A 25,012-nucleotide genomic window follows, 5' to 3' on the forward strand; every position below is an offset into this window, starting at 1 on the left:
TTGAATATATATATATATATAAATAAATAAATAAAAAGAAGACAAATGAGGTCCGGCATTGAAAACTCTGGCTGCAGCCACACCCAGACGACACGATGGCAAGCAAACAGAAAAGTTAAGAGTTACAGCACAACTCTGCAAATGTAGTTCATAAGCAGACAACCTAAAGATTAAGACAAGCTGCACCCTCCCTCCTCCCAACCCCCCATCCTCGACATCACATCATGGGGAGTCTCGTTTTATTTACGGAGCTCAAACCCATTCCAGGCAAACACGACATTGGAAAGCAGCAGCGCTAAAAACAACAACTTTAAAGTAAGAAAAGCCTGGTTTAAATGAGGGGAAAAGCGAGGCCGCGCTCCAAACCCCTGCTGTTCCAGCCCACGCCTGGACTTCACGGTTTTCACGTGGAAAAGCGGGAACGCCACGAGAACAGTCAGGGAAGATAAATTATGTCATATACATTTTTAGAGCAGTTTTCCTACTCAAAATAGAATCGTAATTCCATCCAGGGAACACCAGGGAGTTTCTGTAATAGCTGGAAAAAAATGTTTTTATGTAGTCAGGATTCCCCATGCCGCCCTGCTCCGACCTCCATCGCGCTCATCCTGAACCAGGGTCATGGTTTTAACCAGCGGGGAGAAATTTTGATTGATAGTTTCCAGCTCGGATGAACTCCTCTGCCCATTCCTCCTCACTGAAAACGTATCATCACTGGATGGAAAAACCTATAACATGCACACTTTCCACACGCACAAGGACCAGAACTTAAAGCTACACTGTGTAGGACTTAGGAGAGTTTATTAACAGAAATGGAATGCAGTGTTCAGAAGCAGCTGGTCATCAATCAGTGTGTAATTAACTACCTGCAGCAGTGTGATGGTGTGTTTGCATGGGACCCCCCCTCCAAAATGGAGGGGGGGTCCCATGCATTTTTAGACCGAGCAGAGGGAAAAAATATGGAATCACTCAATTCTGAGGAAAAAATTATGGAATCATGATAAACAAAAGAACACTCCAACACATCACTAGTATTTTGTTGCACCACCTCTGGCTTTTATAACAGCTTGCAGTCTCTGAGGCATGGACTTAATGAGTGACAAACAGTACTCTTCATCAATCTGGCTCCAACTTTCTCTGAATGCTGTTGCCAGATCAGCTTTGCAGGTTGGAGCCTTGTCATGGACCATTTTCTTCAACTTCCAAAGATTTTCAATTGGATTAAGATCCGGACTATTTTTTGACCCTATGTGTCTTTTTGCAAGGAATGTTTTCACAGTTTTTGCTCTATGGCAAGATGCATTATCATCTTGAAAAATAATTTCATCATCCCCAAACATCCTTTCAATTGATGGGATAAGAAAAGTGTCCAAAATATCAACATAAACTTGTGCATTTATTGATGATGTAATGACAGCCATCTCCCCAGTGCCTTTACCTGACATGCAGCCCCATATCATCAATGACTGTGGAAATTTACATGTTCTCTTCAGGCAGTCATCTTTATATATCTCATTGGAACGGCACCAAACAAAAGTTCCAGCATCATCACCTTGCCCAATGCAGATTCGAGATTCATCACTGAATATGACTTTCATCCAGTCATCCACAGTCCACGATTGCTTTTCCTTAGCCCATTGTAACCTTGTTTTTTTCTGTTTAGGTGTTAATGATGGCTTTCGTTTAGCTTTTCTGTATGTAAATCCAATTTCCTTTAGGCGGTTTCTTACAGTTCGGTCACAGACGTTGACTCTAGTTTCCTCCCATTCGTTCCTCATTTGTTTTGTTGTGCATTTTCGATTTTTGAGACATACTTCTTTAAGTTTTCTGTCTTGACGCTTTGATGTCTTCCTTGGTCTACCAGTATGTTTGCCTTTAACAACCTTCCCATGTTGTTTGTATTTGGTCCAGAGTTTAGACACAGCTGACTGTGAACAACCAACATCTTTTGCAACACTGCGTGATGATTTACCCTCTTTTAAGAGTTTGATAATCCTCTCCCTTGTTTCAATTGACATCTCTCGTGTTGGAGCCATGATTCATGTCAGTCCACTTGGTGCAACAGCTCTCCAAGGTGTGATCACTCCTTTTTAGATACAGACTAACAAGCAGATCTGATTTGATGCAGGTGTTAGTTTTGGGGATGAAAATTTACAGGGTGATTCCATAATTTTTTCCTCAGAATTGAGTGATTCCATATTTTTTTCCTCTGCTTGGTCTAAAAAAGTAACCATTACTGAATGCCATTATTTTTTTTTTCTTGATTTCTTATAGTGTTTCTTAAAGCCAGAAAGTTGCCATTTGAAATGACTTTAGTTTTGTGTCATGTCTATGATCTGCTTGTTTTCTACAAAATTAAACAACTGAATGAACATCCTCCGAGGCCGGTGATTCCATAATTACTGCCAGGGGTTGTAGGAATCACTAGTTCTCCTGGTTGCTAGCACAGGCTAACATGTTTTAGAACCCCACTTTTTGCGAAATGTAGGATCATACTTTTTTCTTTGTTTATCGCAAGAAAAGGCAAGAGAGCATTAATCCCCATCATCAAAGAAGCTAAACAATCTCAAACAAAATCGAGCGGCGACGGCACAATGCAATCTGCAACCTCACCATGAGTAGTGCCACAGATAACAAACTATCCTGCAAATGGTGATGCAAGCAACAAATTTGGCACAAACACTCCTTAGACATGACTGTTTTGGAAAAAAACAGTTGTCCACTTGAATTTTCAATAGGCAGCCAGGTAGGGGTCAACTGAAGAATTACAGAGGGGTCAAAATTTAAAGATGCTACAGTCATATTGAAAACGATACCACATTATTTGTTTGATCATAAATATACCAAAAAGATATAGTTTGGACTATCTGTCACTGAATGTTATGGAGTTATGGAGTAAAAACAGCACCAGGTCAATATCAGTTTGTACTTGGGACAAAAGTTGCTGCAATTTTGGTAAAAAGTGGTGCAAATTATTGGTTCATAGGGTTTTAAAAAGGAATAGTTTGCAACATTGTTTGACAAGCAACATTAACTTTGACCCCTGTGCAAACTGAAACTGACCTTTGCCACCCTTCTTAATGTTTTTAGCCCATAACATTTAGTCACAGATAGTCCAAACTATATATTTTTGGAAGCTTTATGTTTAGAAAAATAATGTGGTATAGTTTTTAATATGATTGGAGCATTTTTAAATTTTGTCCCATGTGTAAATCTTCAGTTGATCTCTACTTGGCTGCCTATTGAAAATTCAAGTGGCAAATCAGTTTTTTTCAAAATAGGTAATTTCAATGGAGTATTTGTGCCAAATTTGGTGCTTCTATCACCTTTGCAGGATTCCTCTGGGAATATTCTATGATCTGCTGCACTATAGATGACAGCAAATCCTACAGACTGTAGCTTTAAGATGCACAGAGTCCTAATTGGGAATAAAGGGAGGTGGTGGAGTAACGGGTTGCACGTTGGAGTGGGACACCAGCAATTTGGGTTCGCTTCCCGATTGCAGCCACGCTCCCAACTGGCACTCTTAACAACAGTGCTGGGGAGGAGTGAGAGACTTGTGCCGTGGGCCCTTCTGGAAATAAGTCCTTCGTTGGTTACCCACGTTAAATAAGAGAACCTCAACCTCAAAGCTGTCTGAAAGCCAATCGGGTGTCTATTTCCTGGCTGATGGCCAACATCAGGCATGAACATCATTGTTTGAAACTGGAAAAAATAAATAATAAATATGATGCGAGACAGCTGTATTTATTTTAAGAACCGTCGTACTTACGAATGAGACGCAGGCGGCAAGCAGCAGGATCCTAACCAGGAGGTCTTCAAACTGTTCCACCACCAACTCCCACAAGGATTTACCTGGAATATGTCAAATAAATACATCACACTTTCAGCCAAAGTACTGCATTCAAAGACAAACCTAATTTGTACTAGTATAATATTTGGTCCACAAATGCAGTATTTGTCCTGGGATAAACGTTTTCCAGGAATCACCAGATTTCCGGATTTGAAGCGTACGGCTGTTCACACAAGACGCTGTGAGGTGAACGCCCAGCGTTTGACTAATGACCGTCCATGTCTTGTTTTTAAGGTGAATTCTACACATGCACACAGGTGAAATTTCCAACATCAGCATCTTTGGAATATTATTGTCCCATAAAATTAACCAATAAGTCCTATGTTTTTTTGGCACGTTTATTCACAGAAAGTGAGTTTTTGTGCGATATTAAGCCTTTAAAACTAAATTAAACCAAACCAAAAAAAAAAAAAGTCTGAAGACAACTGACTGTGAAAGCCTTATTTATTTATTTATTTATTTTTTTTAAACTGTCAGTGTATAAAGTGCAGAATGACAACGTTCAGATCTGGTTCATTTCTAAAATCTTATTTCACTCAGAGTGAAGTGGAGACTCATTCAGACTGCTTAGGCTTATTTACTTTGTGGATTTAACAGCGGTCTGAAGATTCTGCAATGGAAAAGCTGTTGGAAATTTGGATTCTCATCCTTTTCACAATTTTGATGTTGCAGGATGTGGGTGCACAGTTTTGTGCATGGACAATTATGAGGGAGTTTCCCGTTAAAGACTTACTGATTCAAAGTTCATCTAAATACTGAGAAAAGCTCCATAAACTGGTGTTGACTTAAGTTATTTAGTACTACTTCAGGTAAGTAGAAGAACAAAGCAAGACAATCCTTGTGTTTACAGAAAAGTAGGAATGTTTGTCCATGGGTGGAAAGCTGCAGGAGTAGAGAAAAGATCAGATCCTGGATCAAGACAATTATTCAGGTAGTAAAGGGAGGAACATCCCGGCACACTGGAAAAACCAATATTTACCTTCTTCAGCTGGGAGCTCTACGGGTGTCACACCACGCCAGTTGTAAAGGAATCAAATTGCCAGGTCCAGGAAAGGTGGTGGAGGAGGGAGGGAGGAGAAGGAGGGAGGGAAACAGAAAAAGAGCCATTAGAAACATTAATGACCCCAGTCTGACATTTAAATACAACCTACTGCAAAACTGTTACAGTACCTCCCCAATCTCCCACTATGATGGCTTGTATATAATGGCTGAGTAGATCTTTGTCATTTGATTGGTGCTTTGTACATCACATGACATGGATTATTCGTCCCATTGTGTTGCGTTGCATTTATCCTGCAAATTTGCTTCCATACATTTTGTACCATTGCACACTGTGACCACGGCATACACACACACTAGCGGGGATGCCGTTTTGCTAAACATGGCGGAGTTTGTTTTGCTGATGGACAACAATCTGAACGAGTTAACTGACAATGCAACACAAAAAAATAAATCCACCACACCATAAGCCATCTGGAGGCATGAGGAGCTGTTAGGATGTAGAGGTGGACAAATTTCTGACGGGATTTTTCACTAGAGTGAGGAAAAGCATACAGCAGTCTGCACACGAAGACCCTACATGGCATCAGGGACTACATCTTCAGAACTGTTTCTGAACAGACTGTTTTTGCAAGTTGACTGAGAATAATTTTGGACTCCTACTCGTTCGTGTTGGACTGTTGATGTCAAAGCACCACTGACACACACCAAAATGTAAGTAGCTTTTCTAATGTTTGTAAATTAATAAAATATCAAATGACAAGGATCTATTTTAGGTGTTATATGAAACAAATAATGATCCCCCCCCTCCTCCCATTCATTCTATGGTACAAATATTTCATGAAACATTCCATCTTTCATCTCATCAAAAATTTGTACCATTGAATGAATGAAAAAAAAAAAAAAAATCATTATTTGTATAGTATTTGCTTTGGGGAGTGCTAAAATCAGGCATGTCTTGGTGGATTCCATCATATGTCTTTTGGGACAGAATACATTCTTTAAGGGAAAACACTAAATTGATCATGCCCTGATCTCCCACTGTCAATCAATCAATCAATCAATTTTATTTATATAGCGCCAAATCACAACAAACAGTTGCCCCAAGGCGCTTTATATTGTAAGGCAAAGCCATACAATAATTACGTAAAAACCCCAACGGTCAAAACGACCCCCTGTGAGCAAGCACTTGGCTACAGTGGGAAGGAAAAACTCCCTTTTAACAGGAAGAAACCTCCAGCAGAACCAGGCTCAGGGAGGGGCAGTCTTCTGCTGGGACTGGTTGGGGCTGAGGGAGAGAACCAGGAAAAAGACATGCTGTGGAGGGGAGCAGAGATCGATCACTAATGATTAAATGCAGAGTGGTGCATACAGAGCAAAAAGAGAAAGAAACACTCAGTGCATCATGGGAACCCCCCAGCAGTCTAAGTCTATAGCAGCATAACTAAGGGATGGTTCAGGGTCACCTGATCCAGCTAACTATAAGCTTTAGCAAAAAGGAAAGTTTTAAGCCTAATCTTAAAAGTAGAGAGGGTGTCTGTCTCCCTGATCCGAATTGGGAGCTGGTTCCACAGGAGAGGAGCCTGAAAGCTGAAGGCTCTGCCTCCCATTCTACTCTTACAAACCCTAGGAACTACAAGTAAGCCTGCAGTCTGAGAGCGAAGCGCTCTATTGGGGTGATATGGTACTATGAGGTCCCTAAGATAAGATGGGACCTGATTATTCAAAACCTTATAAGTAAGAAGAAGAATTTTAAATTCTATTCTAGAATTAACAGGAAGCCAATGAAGAGTATACTCCTTGAGGAGTGATCAGAGACAGAACATAACTTGGCGACATCCATTACGCGGGTTTTGGCACCGACTGTGATTGGCAACAATCACTGTAAATGTTAGCATACATTCTGAGGAGTGGTGAGACCAGATGTCTTGGAGGCTTCCCTCATATGACTTTTGACTGATTGTGTTATTCACTGAGGGCGAATATTGCAAATGTAACTACCTAATCTTCAAATGTGAAAACTAGTATATTCTCAGGGCTGGTATGATTTAAATCAAGTGATTTACAATTGCTGTAAACACACAAAAATCAAATATCTTTAAAAAAGAGAAAAAAGAAAAAGAAACCAGTACTTAAAACATCACCAAAAGATGAAATCAGTGCCATTAATTAATGGAACTTGTGCATCTTTATGTTTTAACATGTTAATAAAGATTATAACTAATAACTCCTCACTCAGGAGGAGGAGGAGTAGTAACAGGAAGACAGAGGACAGGAAGGAGAGGAACAGAAGTAGCCAGTAAACTAAAATTGATCAGTATGGCTGGTATTTATATTTGCAAACATTTTTTTTTCCTTTTTTACTGTCTCTTTTGATATTCTGTGTGCTTCTATACAATGCTGCAGTCTCGTTTGAGGGCGGGCGCTAAATGGGTAAAATATGACGCATATGACGTAATTTCTCTACTTCCGGGGGGGGAAAAAACCCCCAGCATTTTCTCTGCGTTTTTGGGCAAATTACATGCAAACAAAGTGAAAATGGAAAGAAAAAAAAAATGAAGATGCGGTGGAAAGTGGACATGTGTTGCGGTTTGTTTATGACCTGGAGCTCAAACGTGTTGAGGCGGTTTTGCAGACAAAAGGACGTAGCTACTCTGGTTAGCTGTGTAGGCTAACCAACACACTCTCTCCCATCTGTCTTGCCTTCCCCTCTCCACTGGGAAACGAAAAAAAAAAAAAAAAAAAAAAAAAAAAAAACTTTGTGCGACTGCTTCGGTGATTGCAGCCGAAAACAAAACTGTACACCATTTTTCCATGTGAAGTTATGCTGTGTGTATATATTGCACAACGGGAGTGGAGGTCCCCCCTATGTGGTCAAATCCCGCAATATCACACAGTGTTGAAATGAGACGGTCCCGGGCGCTGAGTACCCGTCCAGTAGGTTGTAAACCTCTCACGTCGGAACGCGAATCAATGGAGACCTACACGGGACTCCTTAGCTGCCGGGCTGATCCGGAACTCCACCTCCCCGATGGGTGCTGGTTCTTTTTTGTGGGCAGAAAGACGGCGGACTCCATCCGCATTGATTACCGAGGGCTGAACGAGATCACGGTTCGCAACCGATACCCGTTACCTCTGTTGGATTCAGTGTTCACGCCCCTGCATGGAGCCCAAATTTTCACAAAATTGGATCTTAGAAACGCGTACCACCTGGTTCGGGTCCGGAAGGGAGACGAATGGAAGACGGCATTCAACACCCCGTTAGGTCATTTTGAGTACCTGGTCATGCCGTTCGGCCTCACTAACGCCCCGCGACGTTCCAAGCTTTGGTAAATGACGTCTTGCGGGACTTCCTGCATCGGTTCGTCTTCGTATATCTGGACGATATACTCATCTTTTCCCCGGACCCTGAGACCCATGTCCAGCATGTACGTCAGGTCCTACAGCGTTGTTGGAGAACCGGCTGTTTGTGAAGGGCGAGAAGTGCGAGTTCCACCGCACTTCTTGTCCTTCCTGGGTTCATCATCCTCCAACTCCGTCGCCCCTGATCCGGCTAAGGTTGCGGCGGTGAGAGATTGGCCCCAACCGATAAGCCGCAGGAAACTACAGCAGTTCCTAGGCTTTGCAATTTGTACAGGAGGTTCATTAAAGGTTACAGTCAGGTAGTTAGCCCCCTGACTGCCCTGACCTCCACCAAGGTCCCCTTCGCCTGGTCGGATCGGTGCGAAGCCGCGTTCCAGGAGTTGAAATGCCGGTTCTCGACTGCACCAGTTGTGGTGCAGCCTGATCCTGATCGCCAGTACATAGTAGAAGTGGACGCCTCTGACTCAGGGATAGGAGCCGTGCTGTCCCAGAGCGTGGAGGCTGATAAAGTCCTCCATCCTTGTGCCTTTTATTCCCGCAGGTTGACCCCAGCTGAACGGAACTATGACGTCGGCAATCGGGAACTTCTTGCGGTGAAGGAGGCTCTTGAAGAGTGGAGACACCTGCTGGAGGGGGCATCGTTGCACTTCACGGTTTTCACAGACCATCGGAACCTGGAGTACATCCGGACCGCCAAGCGGCTGAACCCCAGGCAAGCCCGCTGGTCTCTTCTTCGGGCGCTTTGACTTCCAGATCACGTATCGCCCCGGGACCAAGAACCAAAAACCAGATGCATTGTCCCGGGTGCACGAAGAAGAAGCCAAAGCGGGGCTGTCGAACCCCACCGAGACCATCATCCCCGAGTCCACTGTCGTGGCCACCCTCACCTGGGACGTGGAGAAGACCGTCCGGGAGGCCCTGACAACGAGCCCGGACCCGGGGACTGGCCCCAAGAACAGACTGTACGTCCCACCAGAGGCAAGAGCTGCCGTATTGGACTTCTGTCACGGGTCCAAGCTCTCCTGTCATCCCGGAGTGCGTAGGACCGTGGCAGTAGTCCAGCAGCGCTTCTGGTGGGCGTCCCTGGAAACCGACGTCCGGGACTACGTCCAGGCCTGTACCATCTGCGCCAGGGGCAAGGCAGACCATCGGAGGACGACGGGACTCCTCCAACCCCTGCCAGTGCCTCATCGTCCCTGGTCTCACATCGGCCTGGACTTCATCACGGGCCTCCCGCCGTCCCAGGGCAACACCGTTATTCTCACGATAGTGGACCGGTTCTCCAAGGCGGCCCACTTCGTGGCCCTCCCGAAGCTCCCAACGGCCCAGGAGACGGCGGACCTCCTGGTCCACCATGTCATGCGGCTGCATGGGATACCATCGGACATCGTTTCAGATCGTGGTCCCCAGTTCTCTTCACAGGTGTGGAAGAGTTTCTGTAAGGAGCTGGGGGCCACCGTGAGTCTCTCGTCCGGGTACCACCCCAGACCAACGGCCAGCAGAGCGGGCTAACCAGGAGTTGGAACAGGCCCTTCGCTGCGTCACCTCCGCGCACCCGGCGGCCTGGAGTCACCATCTGGCCTGGATCGAGTATGCCCATAACAGCCAAATCTCGTCTGCTACCGGCCTCTCCCCTTTTGAGGCATGTTTGGGGTTCCAGCCCCATTGTTCCCGCTGGTGGAGGGAGAGGTCGGTGTGCCCTCGGTCCAGGCCCACCTCAGGAGGTGCTGCCGGGTGTGGCGGACCGCCCGCTCTGCCCTATTAAAGGCCCGGATGAGGGCCAAAACCCATGCGGACCGCCGACGTTCCCCGGCCCCCACATACCAGCCCGGGCAGGAGGTGTGGCTGTCAACAAAGGACATCCCCCTCTGTGTGGACTCACCCAAATTAAAGGACAGATACATCGGCCCATTCCCCATCCTCAAGATCATCAACCCGGCCGCAGTGAAGCTCCGACTCCCAGCTTCACTGCGGATCCACCCTGTTTTCCACGTGTCCCGTATCAAGCCACACCACACCTCGCCCCTCTGTGCACCTGGCCCTACGCTGCCTCCTGCCCGGCTCATCGAGGGGAGCCTGCTTGGACGGTCCGCAGGCTCCTGGACGTCCGTCGTAAGGGCCGGGGGTTCCAATATCTGGTGGACTGGGAGGGGTATGGACCCGAGGAACGCTCCTGGGTGAAGAGGAGCTTCATCCTGGACCCGGCCCTCCTGGCCGATTTCTACAGACGTCACCCGGACAAGCCTGGTCGGGCGCCAGGAGGCGCCCGTTGAGGGGGGGGGTCCTGTTGTGTGGGCCGCTGAAGAGGAGGTACTGCTGGCCCACCACCACCAGAGGGCGCCCTGCTTGGAGTGCGGGCTCCAAGCACAAGAGGGCGCCAGACCCAGAGGAGGTGACAGCTGTCACCCATTACTCCAGCTGTCACTCATCTACACCACCATATAAGCCGGACTGCAACTCCACCTCCCCGCCGAGAAATCGACTACCAGTACTAAGGTAATTTTCTCTGCTGACTTATACGTTGAAAAGTAATCTGAACTTCTGTTGCAGCCGTTTTTCCTGGTGCTTTCCTTGTCTGGAGGATTGGCGTGACAGTGACGGCTTCACCTCGCACCCCATCCCAGATAAGTGGTTGATCAGGAGCTGCACGAGTGTGTGTGATGTTGGAGGTGGAGGTGCTCCCGCCTAATGGTGTCTGGACTGTTAATCACTGAGTGTGCGGACTCACACTCACACATCATCTTTCTGTTTTCTGCCAGCAGTACCAGGGTCGACAGCCGAAGACAGAGGCCACCTGGGGACTCGGGACTTGGCGGCTCCGGTGTTCTTCAGGCCGTTGGTGGTGGAAGCCGTGTGGGACGCGGCTTCTCTCTCGTCGGGCGTCTTCTATCTTCGAGCCTGCCCACACGTCACCTGGTGTTTATTGACTGTGAACATTAAGACACGTTTCGTTGTGTAATATCACAACATTAAATTGTTACCTTTTGGCTTACTCATTGTCCGTTCATTTGCGCCCCCTGTTGTGGGTCCGTGCTACGACACCTTCACAACACTCTGTAAATACCTGTATTTCTAGATTTTGTCCATCCCACTGGAGTCTGCTAAACTTTGCTGGCAGTGAAGCTTCAGAACCACAGAAGAAGAAGAAGAGGCGGGTCAAAGCTTCCTCCTGCACGCAACATATGCAGCCATTCCTGTGTAATATATACACAGCACAATGCAACTATACGTTGGCCCGATGTGAAAGGGGCTTTCGACTTCTTAAAAGTCCTCCTCCCTGCTCATAACAGTTTGGCACCTTAGGAGCTCTCTTAAGGCCTAAGGCACTTTGTGAGCAACTTTCATCTTACCAAGGGAAAATTCTAAGAAATGTCTAAGAATTCAAGGAATTGTAAGATTTTTCTTAGAATAACGTCACTAGGAGCTACTTTTAGCCTTAGGGCGCTTCGTGGATACAGGCTCAGATCTACACCACATAACTTGTCCAAAAACACTACCACCATTACCACCTAGCATGAAGATTTGGTTAACTTAACTTTATGACATCAGGAGTGGGGGGGGATGTATGCCACCTGGTGGACATGTCTGATCTTGGGCCAAGGAATAATTTAGGAAATAATGCAGGAATAAGAAGCCAAGTTGATTATGACATGAATCCAGTTAATAGAGTCGCTTTAGTTTGCAGTTTTATTCTTGCACATTTTGCACTCTGGTTGGTCTAATGATATTTTTTATGTACTGAATTACATGTTTTAATGATATGCCTTACTTATTATTTTCTTACCTTTTGATTGAAGTATGCAAGTGGCAGGTGCAATATTTTTCTACTCATTTTATTCTAATTATATTTTTGTTTGGTTGTACCTGTAAGTGTTCTGCATCTGTTGCAGCATTTCTGCCCAAGTGGGGCTAATTTCCTCGGGGGGATAATAAGTTATGTTTAATTTGACTGACCTTTTCATGTGCATGATGGAAATTAGGAACAGGTGTGGGTTTGAAGTTACATGTAGCATGATATGAGCTTGTCAGTTTCTTTCACTTTCAAAGCAGAGGTCTGGTGTCCAGCTTTGTGACTTCACAGATTAGGTTCCTATTTGAGAAAGAAACACCCATCAAAATAGGAATATTTGGGCACAGTTTGTCTACTTAAAACCTTTGCTTTGGACTGTACATGCACAGAAGACCTGAACAGGGAAAAACTGCCCATGTGGTCCCAAGTGTGTGTGCGTGTGAGCGAGAGTAATAAGAAGATGGAGCTTCTGTGATCTGATGAAGCTTATCAGATTTTATTTTCCGCAGACGACAGAGCACCAGAGTCCGGTCGATAGCTCATCATTCCCCTTCATTTGAGACGGTAAATCTCCCTTCTGACCGAGCTGAGACCGGAAGGCAGCGACGGCAGCAGTCTCAGTGGAACCTCTTCAAACAATGCTCGCACAGATATCTGAACACCAACTGTCGTAGCGAACCCAAGTCAACTGCAAACATGAGCAGGACTCATAACTGGTAGCATTTAGAAATCTGTGATAAGAAGAAGACCAGACTCTTATATTCTACATTCAGTTCTGAAACCAAAGCTGCAAAGCTTCATCACCAAATTAAACATTCCACCCTTCACACCTCATGCAAAACTGAACGCTGAATCACAAGCCGACAGATGGCCAAGTATATCTGAACATCCCCAGACAATTAGAATATCAAGGCCCGCAACTAAACTGGGGGAGGGGAGTCGTATTTTGCATCAAAGTCATTTGAAACAAGAGTACAGAATTCTGTCAAAACTGAACCAGAGTGGTAACATGAAGCATGAGATCGACAGACTGGTTGGGGCTACGTCTCAGGTCTTGCAGATGAAGCACCAGAAAGCTGTCGTGAAGAAGACTAGACTCAATTTTCCAGCCGATTTACACTGATATCCTCACCTATGCTCATAGACTTTGGGTAATGACCCAAAGAACAAGGTCACAGATACAAGTGCCGGAAAGGAGATTCCTCAGTCCAGTATCTGGGGTTACATTCATGGACAGAGTGTGAAGCTGGAATAGCAAGAAGGGACTCTTCGCACTCAAAGGAGCCAGCTTCCAGGCACATCCAATGGGGAAAGGTCCCGGAGAAGATGCTGGAGGGAGCAGATTTTCCAGCTGTCTTGGAAATGCCTGGGGAATCCCCTGTGAAGAGTTGGAGGACTTTGAGGAGGATACGGAAGCGTGAGAAAAGCTGCTTGTTCTGCTGCCACTATAACCCAAATTAGTGGGAGAAAATGACTGAATGAATGAGTCCACTTACATTAACTACAACTGTGTGCGTTTTATTTTTATGGATGACAACAAAATTAAAGCAGTGGATCAAAACCACCGACATGCAAAGCACTTACTCCACTGAGAAGAATGTCTCAAACACCTACAACAAGTCAGTCATCCAGATCCTGAGGCTCACTGGAGCCAATGCTAATTAACCCTTGATACCAAAACACGAAGCACTCAAGAGTCTGCGCATCCTCCTAGTTGGGAGGCCAGTCCATTGCAGGTGACTGCTATGATCAAATCCAGTACCAAATTACAGCTGGGTGGTCTGAGACAAGCAGATGAAGCGCTGCATCCAAGCACACAGACTGGTAGCGTGTCTCGGAATTGAACCCAGGCCTATGTATCTTATCAATAAATATAAAATGCAATGAGCGAATAGGAAAATGAGTCCATTCACTGCAGTTCAACACCACAGCTCAAACACAATACATTATATTTTGTTGTAAATAATCTAATTTTTTAAAAAAGTGACCCATGTTTATTTTTACAAATCACTGAGTAATGCGACACAGTGTCTGCTGATCCGAGTGACGGCAGCATGACGTACGTTGGTTGGTTATTTTTAATAGTTATTTATAATAAAGTTTATGTTTCAACAGTAAACCATCAAGCCTCAATTACATTTCTTTGTCATAATGGTTTCATAATACCACAGCCGACAGGACCCAAGTTGCAGGCTGTGCAAATGTACCCCAGAGACAGTCCAGCACATAGTAACAGGATGCGACATGCAAGCTGGGACAGCGACACAGAGGCACAACCAAGTGCCGGGAATAGTGTACAGGAACATCTGTGGAAATACGGATTAGACGTCCCCAAGTCCCGACGGGAGACACCACCAAAGGTGGTTGAGAATGACGGGGTTAAGGTCCTGTGGCACTTCAAATTCCACATGCACAAGCAGCTGCTGGCCAAGCAAGCAGACATAGTGATGATTGACAAGACAAAGAAAACTGCAGCTGGGCTGTTTCACAGTCAGGGTACACAAGTTTGTGTCACTGGCACCAAAAAAATCTAAGTGGTTACTTTGGTGAAGTTAATAATGCATATCTAACTCCTGACTGGGGCACTTAAATGCCCAAAGTTTCAGACTTGTCAGATGTTTACATGTATGAGCTCACAGATATGATCTGTTATACTTTCTGGAGAGAACTTTTTATTTTGACTAAATATTTGTGTAAATTATACAGACAAAGATTAGTGCAATCTACCCATATATACATTATCTACTGAAAACAGTTTATGGTAAATGTGTACAACCGCTATTGTGTTTCTGCATTCTCAAATAGTGATGGACTATAAGCATTTCTGGAGAGGACAGTTTTTGACAGACAGAGAGTTACACCCCAATATTAAAGACATCTGAGCAAATTAGATGCACATCCTTTTGTGACATCAAAGATAGTGATTACCTCTTTCAAACAAAAAAATATATATACATTATTCTCATAGCTGATGCTTGAGTTTGCACTCTATTTCCGGAGAGGACATTTTATTTCTGAATGCCTGTTTCAAGTTGTTTCCCCACTGGGCAATGAACCTGGGAGTTAGATTGTTATACAGTAGACTTTGATTGGGAAACCAGTCCATTTAGTGGTTATCTACTAAGTAAATAATAGTTCTGGCAGCACATCAAAATTATACATCATGGAAATGACACATTTTGGTAAAAACTGGTATAATTAGAGTTCTGCTGGTAAACAAATGGTGATATCAAACCAAATGACCATTGCTGCTGATAGACCAGTTGTGGTTATCCATGTATGGGAAACTAAACTTTGTTGGTGATTTCCACCTTGTCATTAAACCAAACTTTATCTTTAAAAAACACTTATGTACTCTGACTGTAAAACAGCCCAATTGTGATCGATGTTTCAATCCCAGCTGACAGTAACATCAGAAAAAAGGAGCGCCAAGAAAACAGAGACGTATCAAGGGGTGAAGAAGCAACTGGAACAGATGTGGAAGGTAAAGTCCAAATAGGAAGAGTGGCTCCAGCAGATTCCAGGCACAACATCAGAGGTCTCTGTCCAGAAGAGTGCAGTCTAAGGAAGAGCTAAGATACTGTGCCGAACCCCCAGAGGAGGCGAGAGAGAGATTTATTTATATAAATACATGTACGCATGCATGAAAGTTCAGTAAGGTATATCTTATATTCCAATTCTAAGGTGGAACTATGCCAGTATACAAAGGTATATCTAAATATCTAAAGGGGAGTAAAATAGGAGAGTAGAAAGAGTAGAGTAGCCACTTAGGTGCCTGGTCTTGAGAACCAGGGATGGTAGGTTAAAAAGCTTTTTTATCCCATGGGAACCCTCCCTACCCCCAAAGCAGCTCAAGAAAAAGGTATATATATATATATATATATATATAAGTAATAAGACATAAGAAGGATAAGACATCACAGGAGAAGATTGTTATCAAACACAAAGGAACCAACTATTTTGTAAGCTACGATGAACGTGGCTAAGGCCGGCTAGATAAGCTAATGTTAGCTGTTAGGTATAACTAATTGTACCCCAGTCCTCCAATATTTACTTAAAATATTAAAAAGAGGGGAACAAGAAAAAATAAAGCGTGTAGAAATGTATATGGAGACATAAGTACAGATATTTGCAGAAAAGAGAAAATGGTGGCCGTTTTAATCACCAAACCTGCAGCTTCCAGCGTTACACATCTTGCTGTTTCTACTTCTGCTTATATTTCTAATACAGTATTCAGTAGCTTCACCCTCATCTGGGAACACATGTACAGCTGATCGGTCATTACAGCTGATGGTCAGGTATTCTTTGACAGACAGGCCACTGGGCCTATGCTGTGTCTGCAGGCTGCAGCTGAGCTTTGTGAGCCAGTGCATGTCTCTGGGCCGGGAGAGTTACAAAGGCAAGGCTAGAGCTGCCAGAAATGACTATTTTGATAGTCGACTAGTCCGATCATACGTAAATTACAGCTTATTGCATGCATGCACAAGCACACGGAGGAAAAGGCCAAGCAAGGTATAGAGTGAAATAGGTTCACGGGAGATTCTGTACAGATGACTAATCAGAGAAATACGGTGCTCATTTTTAATCATTTATCAGTTTACATTCTAAAACTCAATTAAAACCATCACAAATGGATATAACTCTGCAGAAAGGAGTGTGTATGAAAGCAGCTGGCACGTCCTTCTTTCTCAGTCTCTCTTAATGCGTAAAGTTGAGGTTAGTTCATTTACGTGGAGATTGAAATGAGTTTGTCTCGGTTTCTGTCAGCTGTAAAGCCGACGGTTGGTCTGATGAGCACCAGAAAGCAGATCAAATCCAGAATTCAGTCTCCCCTCTGCCTCCGGCAAACTGAACCTGCAGTTTCTCTAATCACAGCCACAGAGGCATATATCCCAGAGGTCACCAACCCTGTTCCTGGAGGTCACATGCCCTGCCTGTCCCACAGCTGATTAGTCCAGTCTGGCGTTTTGTAGCGCTCAATTAGCTGAGCTCACCTGACCTCTGCAGCAGTGGATGGAGCGGGTCAGCGACCCACAGCTGGAATACGTTCTCATCTCAGTCCAGAAACGCCTCCTCCAGACAGACTTGCCACAGAGTTTTTGCACGAGCTGGCATGGTGGTGCAGCGGTTTGCACCACCATGAACAGATGGTTACGAAGGCTTTAATATGTTTCTGCTAATAATCACCATTAAATATTGCACACTGTAGCTTTAATTTACTTTGAAGTCAAAGAGCATAATTTTCACAGTTACTGCATGAAGTCATTGAAGTTTCTGATTTTGATTTGAAGTCATTAAACAAAAACGTCAGCTGGTGTTTGGGGGCCAGTCAGGGCTGGACTGGGACAAAAACGTGGCCCTGGAACTTTTGGTCCAGAATGGCCCACCAACACCCCCATGCAAATATTGTGCCAACCCCCAACCCAACCCCATTGAAGTACATATAAGCACACAAACCCTTAATAACACTATTATACTGACACATAGGATCCTTTATATTCTGGAGCCTTGAATAAAATCAATGACGACCACACAGTATGTTGCTCACTTGGACCCGTAGGTGCAAACTGAAGGGGGGGGGGGGTGTTTTCATTTATATGAAAGGCTAAACATTTATATGAATGAGTGTTTATCCACACCATGCTGGCATACACCTCTTATCACCACCACCAATCTCCTCCTGCTCCTGTACCACTTCCATGGCAGTGGAAGCCTCACTGTCTGACTCAGACACCACCTGCTGCTGCTGAGAGGGACCTGCAGCCCCCCCACAGCAAGCAGCTCTGAAATCTTTCTGCTCTTAGCAGCATTAGCGTGAGAGCTTTTCTCTTCGCTCAATTATTCTGCACCGTCTGTTTTTTCCTCCATTTTGTGACTCACTTTGTTTTTCGTGTTCTGCTGTGTTGTATCTCTCTCTCTCTGATCATGATTGCTCATTATTAAAGGTGATTGGATGGGGGTGGGGTCTGAACATGTATGAGAGGGACTCGGGCCTCTGTATTCTATCATAGGGCCACAATTGGGTCAGGTATTCTTTTGACAGACAAGCCACTGGGCCTATGCTGTGTCTGCAGGCTGCAGCTGAGCTTTGTGAGCCGTTGCATGTCTCTCTCCCTGGACCGGGAGAGTTACAAAGGCAAGGCTAGACCTGCCACAAATTACTATTTTGATAGTTGACTAGTCGGATCATACGTAAATTGCAGCTTATTAATATTAATTATCTAATTATTAATTACTAATTAATATCGATTCCGCTCATCAATCCGACTCCTTATCAATACCTCCTGTGAATTTTCTGTGTGCTACAAGTAGGCTTTACAGGTTTTCTATGTCAACAACATTTTATTGAGTCTTAAAATAAATAAATATGAAATTGGTCACTGGATCCTTGATCTCTGGACATGGATAGAAAAAAAAATCTGTAGTTTTTGTCAAAAGCATTTCCTTTTAGACATTAACGGCATGGATGTGTCACTCCATATGTCTGAGCTGAGCTCAGTTGGCTGCTGGAGTCTGCAGGTCTGCAGCCATACAGTCTTGGGCTGCTACATGTCAGCCAGGATGTCTCATTTTGGGAGGGAAAAAAAAAAAACATTTTGATTGATTGCAATTTATTGTTGTATTATGTTTGTAAAGAGGTGCCATTTTATTTAAACAGAAATTCGCTTTGAAGTTATTAATTCCGAGCGGACTCTATCTTTCTAACTTGACTTGGTGGCGCAGCATTTGGAGCAATGGAGCGGTGGACGATTCTCAGTTTTTTCCTCACAACAAGACAGGAGCCCCAGTTAGTCACTTTAATCCGCACAAAAGTGACTCACGATTTACAGATTTTAATGGCTTTGAGAGGGGATAAGAAGCGGAGTTGCTGCCTCTGAAGAGGAGCGAAGCAAAGATCCAACAAAGCAGCGGATCGAAGCACCGCTTTATTGGTTCAAGGTTCAAAGCAAATGACTCGTCAACTACTAAATTAGTTGTAGACAGTTTCAATAGTTGACGCAGTCATGACTAGTCGACTAGTCATGGCAGCCCTAGGCAACGTGCAGTAAAAAAAAAAAAAAGAAAAAAAGAAAAGAAAAGGCAGCCATGAGCCCATTATTGATCAGCTCACTAGGAAAAATCCCAGTACTCCAAATGGCCATTCCACCCCTGGGGCCTGTTGGGGGTTGTGTCCACAATCATGGGGCTGCCTTGCACCTGCTTGCAGGGTGGTTGGATTGCTCATTATTGTTAACGGGTTGCTCAGTGGTTACTTCTTGCCAGCATGGAATAGTGACATACATACATACAAGTGCGTGTCTCATCTCACTAGTGCAGACATGCGTCGTGCGCTCTGGCACTACCATGTGCCTACCTGTGAGGCCATGGCTATACTTTTGGGGATACATGGCATGGAAGCAACTCCTCGTAATCATTTGTAACTCACAGCATGGTACACCTCCTTATACCTACCACACGGTGCATGTAGATTCATAGCATTTCCACACAAATACATTTGTGCGATCCACATTTATATCCTCTGTAGCTCATGTAGAATTGTGCACTTTAATGTTCTTGCTACTAACAACACAAACATCTCACCGATCAAACACGTTCATCTTCCCTTTTGTTTGATCTTGTTTGGTAATAATTTCTACTTCTGTTTCCAGACACTGTTTTTGTCACTGTTTGTCTGATGGTTCTTTGTGTTCTCCCTTGGGGAGGTGATGGTCTTGTGGTTAAACAGGAGGAGTAAGATCAGAGGATCCTCGTTTCAAATCTCAGACTGGATGGAAAAATCACTAACGGTCCTTGGGCAAGGCCCTTAATCCCAGAGTTGATCCCGGTGTGTAGTGAGCACGTTGCATGGCAGCACCCTGACATCGGTGTGTGAATGGGTAAATGTAAGGCATTACTGTAAAGCACTTTGAGGTTCTGGTATAGATGGAAAAAGCACTACATAAATGCAGTCCATTTACCATTTTACCTTAATATATGGTGGAAAAGAGGAGCCGCAAATTGTTGTAGCAACATTAAAATTGCATATATTCCTCACGGCATGAGCCATGGACCTACGCAGAGCAGAGGATGGAAAAAAACATCTGCAGGTTGAATAGATTTTATAGGAACTGTACAGGTTAAAGGAAAAAAAGTGCCAGCATTACTAAACAATCATAAAAATCACCAATTTGTTAAAAGTGTGTTGTGAACAAAGAAAGCCAGTCATCCAACTCCCTCATTTCAACCCCGGCTCATTTAACAACATGGAAAAACAAAAGAGAAGCCTTCATTCTTCCTTATGCTCGCGGGGGGGATAGTTTGGCTCTCTCGTTAAATCCTGACACAGACCGAGGATTTGGTTGTTAAATTATGATCACTAACTGACAATAGCAGCCAGATGGAAGCGTGATGAATGATTCGGCGCAATAACGTACATTTTTCACCATCATTTCTTTGTTTGTTGCAGACTGTTGTGACCCACAATGCACGGCTACAAGCTTGATTCGTGCCATGCAAAAGTGAGGCAGGTGAGTCTAATGTGGTCGTTTGAATATATATATTATATAAATAAATAAATAAAAAGAAGACAAATGAGGTCCGGCATTGAAAACTCTGGCTGCAGCCACACCCAGACGACACGATGGCAAGCAAACAGAAAAGTTAAGAGTTACAGCACAACTCTGCAAATGTAGTTCATAAGCAGACAACCTAAAGATTAAGACAAGCTGCACCCTCCCTCCTCCCAACCCCCCCATCCTCGACATCACATCATGGGGAGTCTCGTTTTATTTACGGAGCTCAAACCCATTCCAGGCAAACACGACATTGGAAAGCAGCAGCGCTAAAAACAACAACTTTAAAGTAAGAAAAGCCTGGTTTAAATGAGGGGAAAAGCGAGGCCGCGCTCCAAACCCCTGCTGTTCCAGCCCACGCCTGGACTTCACGGTTTTCACGTGGAAAAGCGGGAACGCCACGAGAACAGTCAGGGAAGATAATTATGTCATATACATTTTTAGAGCAGTTTTCCTACTCAAAATAGAATCGTAATTCCATCCAGGGAACACCAGGGAGTTTCTGTAATAGCTGGAAAAAAATGTTTTTATGTAGTCAGGATTCCCCATGCCGCCCTGCTCCGACCTCCATCGCGCTCATCCTGTAACCAGGGTCATGGTTTTAACCAGCGGGGAGAAATTTTGATTGATAGTTTCCAGCTCGGATGAACTCCTCTGCCCATTCCTCCTCACTGAAAACGTATCATCACTGGATGGAAAAACCTATAACATGCACACTTTCCACACGCACAAGGACCAGAACTTAAAGCTACACTGTGTAGGACTTAGGAGAGTTTATTAACAGAAATGGAATGCAGTGTTCAGAAGCAGCTGGTCATCAATCAGTGTGTAATTAACTACCTGCAGCAGTGTGATGGTGTGTTTGCATGGGACCCCCCCTCCAAAATGGAGGGGGGGTCCCATGCATTTTTAGACCGAGCAGAGGGAAAAAATATGGAATCACTCAATTCTGAGGAAAAAATTATGGAATCATGATAAACAAAAGAACACTCCAACACATCACGAGTATTTTGTTGCACCACCTCTGGCTTTTATACAGCTTGCAGTCTCTGAGGGCATGGACTTAATGAGTGACAAACAGTACTCTTCATCAATCTGGCTCCAACTTTCTCTGAATGCTGTTGCCAGATCAGCTTTGCAGGTTGGAGCCTTGTCATGGACCATTTTCTTCAACTTCCAAAGATTTTCAATTGGATTAAGATCCGGACTATTTTTTGACCCTATGTGTCTTTTTGCAAGGAATGTTTTCACAGTTTTTGCTCTATGGCAAGATGCATTATCATCTTGAAAAATAATTCATCATCCCCAAACATCCTTTCAATTGATGGGATAAGAAAAGTGTCCAAAATATCAACATAAACTTGTGCATTTATTGATGATGTATGACAGCCATCTCCCCAGTGCCTTTACCCTGACATGCAGCCCCATATCATCAATGACTGTGGAAATTTACATGTTCTCTTCAGGCAGGTCATCTTATATATCTCATTGGAACGGCACCAAACAAAAGTTCCAGCATCATCACCTTGCCCAATGCAGATTCGAGATTCATCACTGAATATGACTTCATCCAGTCATCCACAGTCCACGATTGCTTTTCCTTAGCCCATTGTAACCTTGTTTTTTTCTGTTTAGGTGTTATGATGGCTTTCGTTTAGCTTTTCTGTATGTAAATCCAATTTCCTTTAGGCGGTTTCTTACAGTTCGGTCACAGACGTGACTCTAGTTTCCTCCCATTCGTTTCCTCATTTGTTTTGGTTGTGCATTTTCGATTTTGAGACATACTTCTTTAAGTTTTCTGTCTTGACGCTTTGATGTCTTCCTTGGTCTACCAGTATGTTTTGCCTTTAACAACCTTCCCATGTTGTTTGTATTTGGTCCAGAGTTTAGACACAGCTGACTGTGAACACCAACATCTTTTGCAACACTGCGTGATGATTTACCCTCTTTTAAGAGTTTGATAATCCTCTCCCTTGTTTCAATTGACATCTCTCGTGTTGGAGCCATGATTCATGGTCAGTCCACTTGGTGCAACAGCTCTCCAAGGTGTGATCACTCCTTTTTAGATACAGACTAACAAGCAGATCTGATTTGATGCAGGTGTTAGTTTTGGGGATGAAAATTTACAGGGTGATTCCATAATTTTTTCCTCAGAATTGAGTGATTCCATATTTTTTTCCTCTGCTTGGTCTAAAAAAGTAACCATTACTGAATGCCATTATTTTTTTTTTCTTGATTTCTTATAGTGTTTCTTAAAGCCAGAAAGTTGCCATTTGAAATGACTTTAGTTTTGTGTCATGTCTATGATCTGCTTGTTTTCTACAAAATTAAACAACTGAATGAACATCCTCCGAGGCCGGTGATTCCATAATTACTGCCAGGGGTTGTAGGAATCACTAGTTCTCCTGGTTGCTAGCACAGGCTAACATGTTTTAGAAACCCACTTTTTGCGAATGTAGGATCATACTTTTTTCTTTGTTTATCGCAAGAAAAGGCAAGAGAGCATTAATCCCCATCATCAAAGAAGCTAAACAATCTCAAACAAAATCGAGCGGCGACGGCACAATGCAATCTGCAACCTCACCATGAGTAGTGCCACAGATAACAAACTATCCTGCAAATGGTGATGCAAGCAACAAATTGGCACAACACTCCTTAGACATGACTGTTTTGGAAAAAAACAGTTGTCCACTTGAATTTTCAATAGGCAGCCAGGTAGGGGTCAACTGAAGAATTACAGAGGGGTCAAAATTTAAAGATGCTACAGTCATATTGAAAACGATACCACATTATTTGTTTATCATAAATATACCAAAAGATATAGTTTGGACTATCTGTCACTGAATGTTATGGAGTTATGGAGTAAAAACAGCACCAGGTCAATATCAGTTTGTACTTGGACAAAAGTTGCTGGCAATTTTGGTAAAAAGTGGTGCAAATTATTGGTTCATAGGGTTTTAAAAAAGGAATAGTTTGCAACATTGTTTGACAAGCAACATTAACTTTGACCCCTGTGCAAACTGAAACTGACCTTTGCCACCCTTCTTAATGTTTTAGCCCATAACATTTAGTCACAGATAGTCCAAACTATATATTTTTGGAAGCTTTATGTTTAGAAAATATGTGGTATAGTTTTAATATGATTGGAGCATTTTTAAATTTTGTCCCATGTGTAATCTTCAGTTGATCTCTACTTGGCTGCCTATTGAAAATTCAAGTGGCAAATCAGTTTTTTTCAAAATAGGTAATTTCAATGGAGTATTTGTGCCAAATTTGGTGCTTCTATCACCTTTGCAGGATTCCTCTGGGAATATTCTATGATCTGCTGCACTATAGATGACAGCAAATCCTACAGACTGTAGCTTTAAGATGCACAGAGTCCTAATTGGGAATAAAGGGAGGTGGTGGAGTAACGGGTTGCACGTTGGGAGTGGGGACACCAGCAATTTGGGTTTCGCTTCCCGATTGCAGCCACGCTCCCAACTGGCACTCTTAACACAGTGCTGTGGGAGGAGTGAGAGACTTGTGCCGTGGGCCCTTCTGGAAATAAGTCCTTCGTTGGTTACCCACGTTAAATAAGAGAACCTCAACCTCAAAGCTGTCTGAAAGCCAATCGGGTGTCTATTTTCCTGGCTGATGGCCAACATCAGGCATGAACATCATTGTTTGAAACTGGAAAAAATAAATAAATAAATATGATGCGAGACAGCTGTATTTATTTTAAGAACCGTCGTACTACGAATGAGACGCAGGCGGCAAGCGCAGGATCCTAACCAGGAGGTCTTCAAACTGTTCCACCACCAACTCCCCACAAGGATTTACCTGGAATATGTCAAATAAATACATCACACTTTCAGCCAAAGTACTGCATTCAAAGACAAACCTAATTTTGGACTAGTATAATATTTGGTCCACAAATGCAGTATTTGTCCTGGGATAAACGTTTTCCAGGAATCACCAGATTTCCGGATTTGAAGCGTACGGCTGTTCACACAAGACGCTGTGAGGTGAACGCCCAGCGTTTGACTAATGACCGTCCATGTCTTGTTTTTAAGGTGAATTCTACACATGCACACAGGTGAAATTTCCAACATCAGCATCTTTGGAATATATTGTCCCAATAAAATTAACCATAAGTCCTATGTTTTTTGGCACGTTTATTCACAGAAAGTGAGTTTTTGTGCGATATTAAGCCTTTAAAACTAAATTAAACCAAACCAAAAAAAAAAAAAAGTCTGAAGACAACTGACTGTGAAAGCCTTATTTATTTATTTATTTATTTTTTTTAAACTGTCAGTGTATAAAGTGCAGAATGACAACGTTCAGATCTGGTTCATTTCTAAAATCTTATTTCACTCAGAGTGAAGTGGAGACTCATTCAGACTGCTTAGGCTTATTTACTTTGTGGATTTAACAGCGGTCTGAAGATTCTGCAATGGAAAAGCTGTTGGAAAT

At 43.6% G+C, this 25,012-nt stretch overlaps 1 protein-coding gene across 1 annotated transcript in view; it reads right to left on the bottom strand.

Annotated features, from left to right (window-relative positions):
- The window catches only part of atp2a3 (ATPase sarcoplasmic/endoplasmic reticulum Ca2+ transporting 3), a 189,007-nt gene that overhangs the window by 113,439 nt on the left and 50,556 nt on the right, over nucleotides 1–25,012 (bottom strand). Inside the window, 1 exon segment of the mRNA XM_034178983.1 lies at nucleotides 3,773–3,855. Within this exon segment, the coding sequence (XP_034034874.1) occupies nucleotides 3,773–3,855 (83 nt within the window).

Source organism: Thalassophryne amazonica, chromosome 9 (genome assembly GCF_902500255.1).
Source record: "Thalassophryne amazonica chromosome 9, fThaAma1.1, whole genome shotgun sequence".
Lineage (NCBI taxonomy): Eukaryota > Metazoa > Chordata > Actinopteri > Batrachoidiformes > Batrachoididae > Thalassophryne > Thalassophryne amazonica.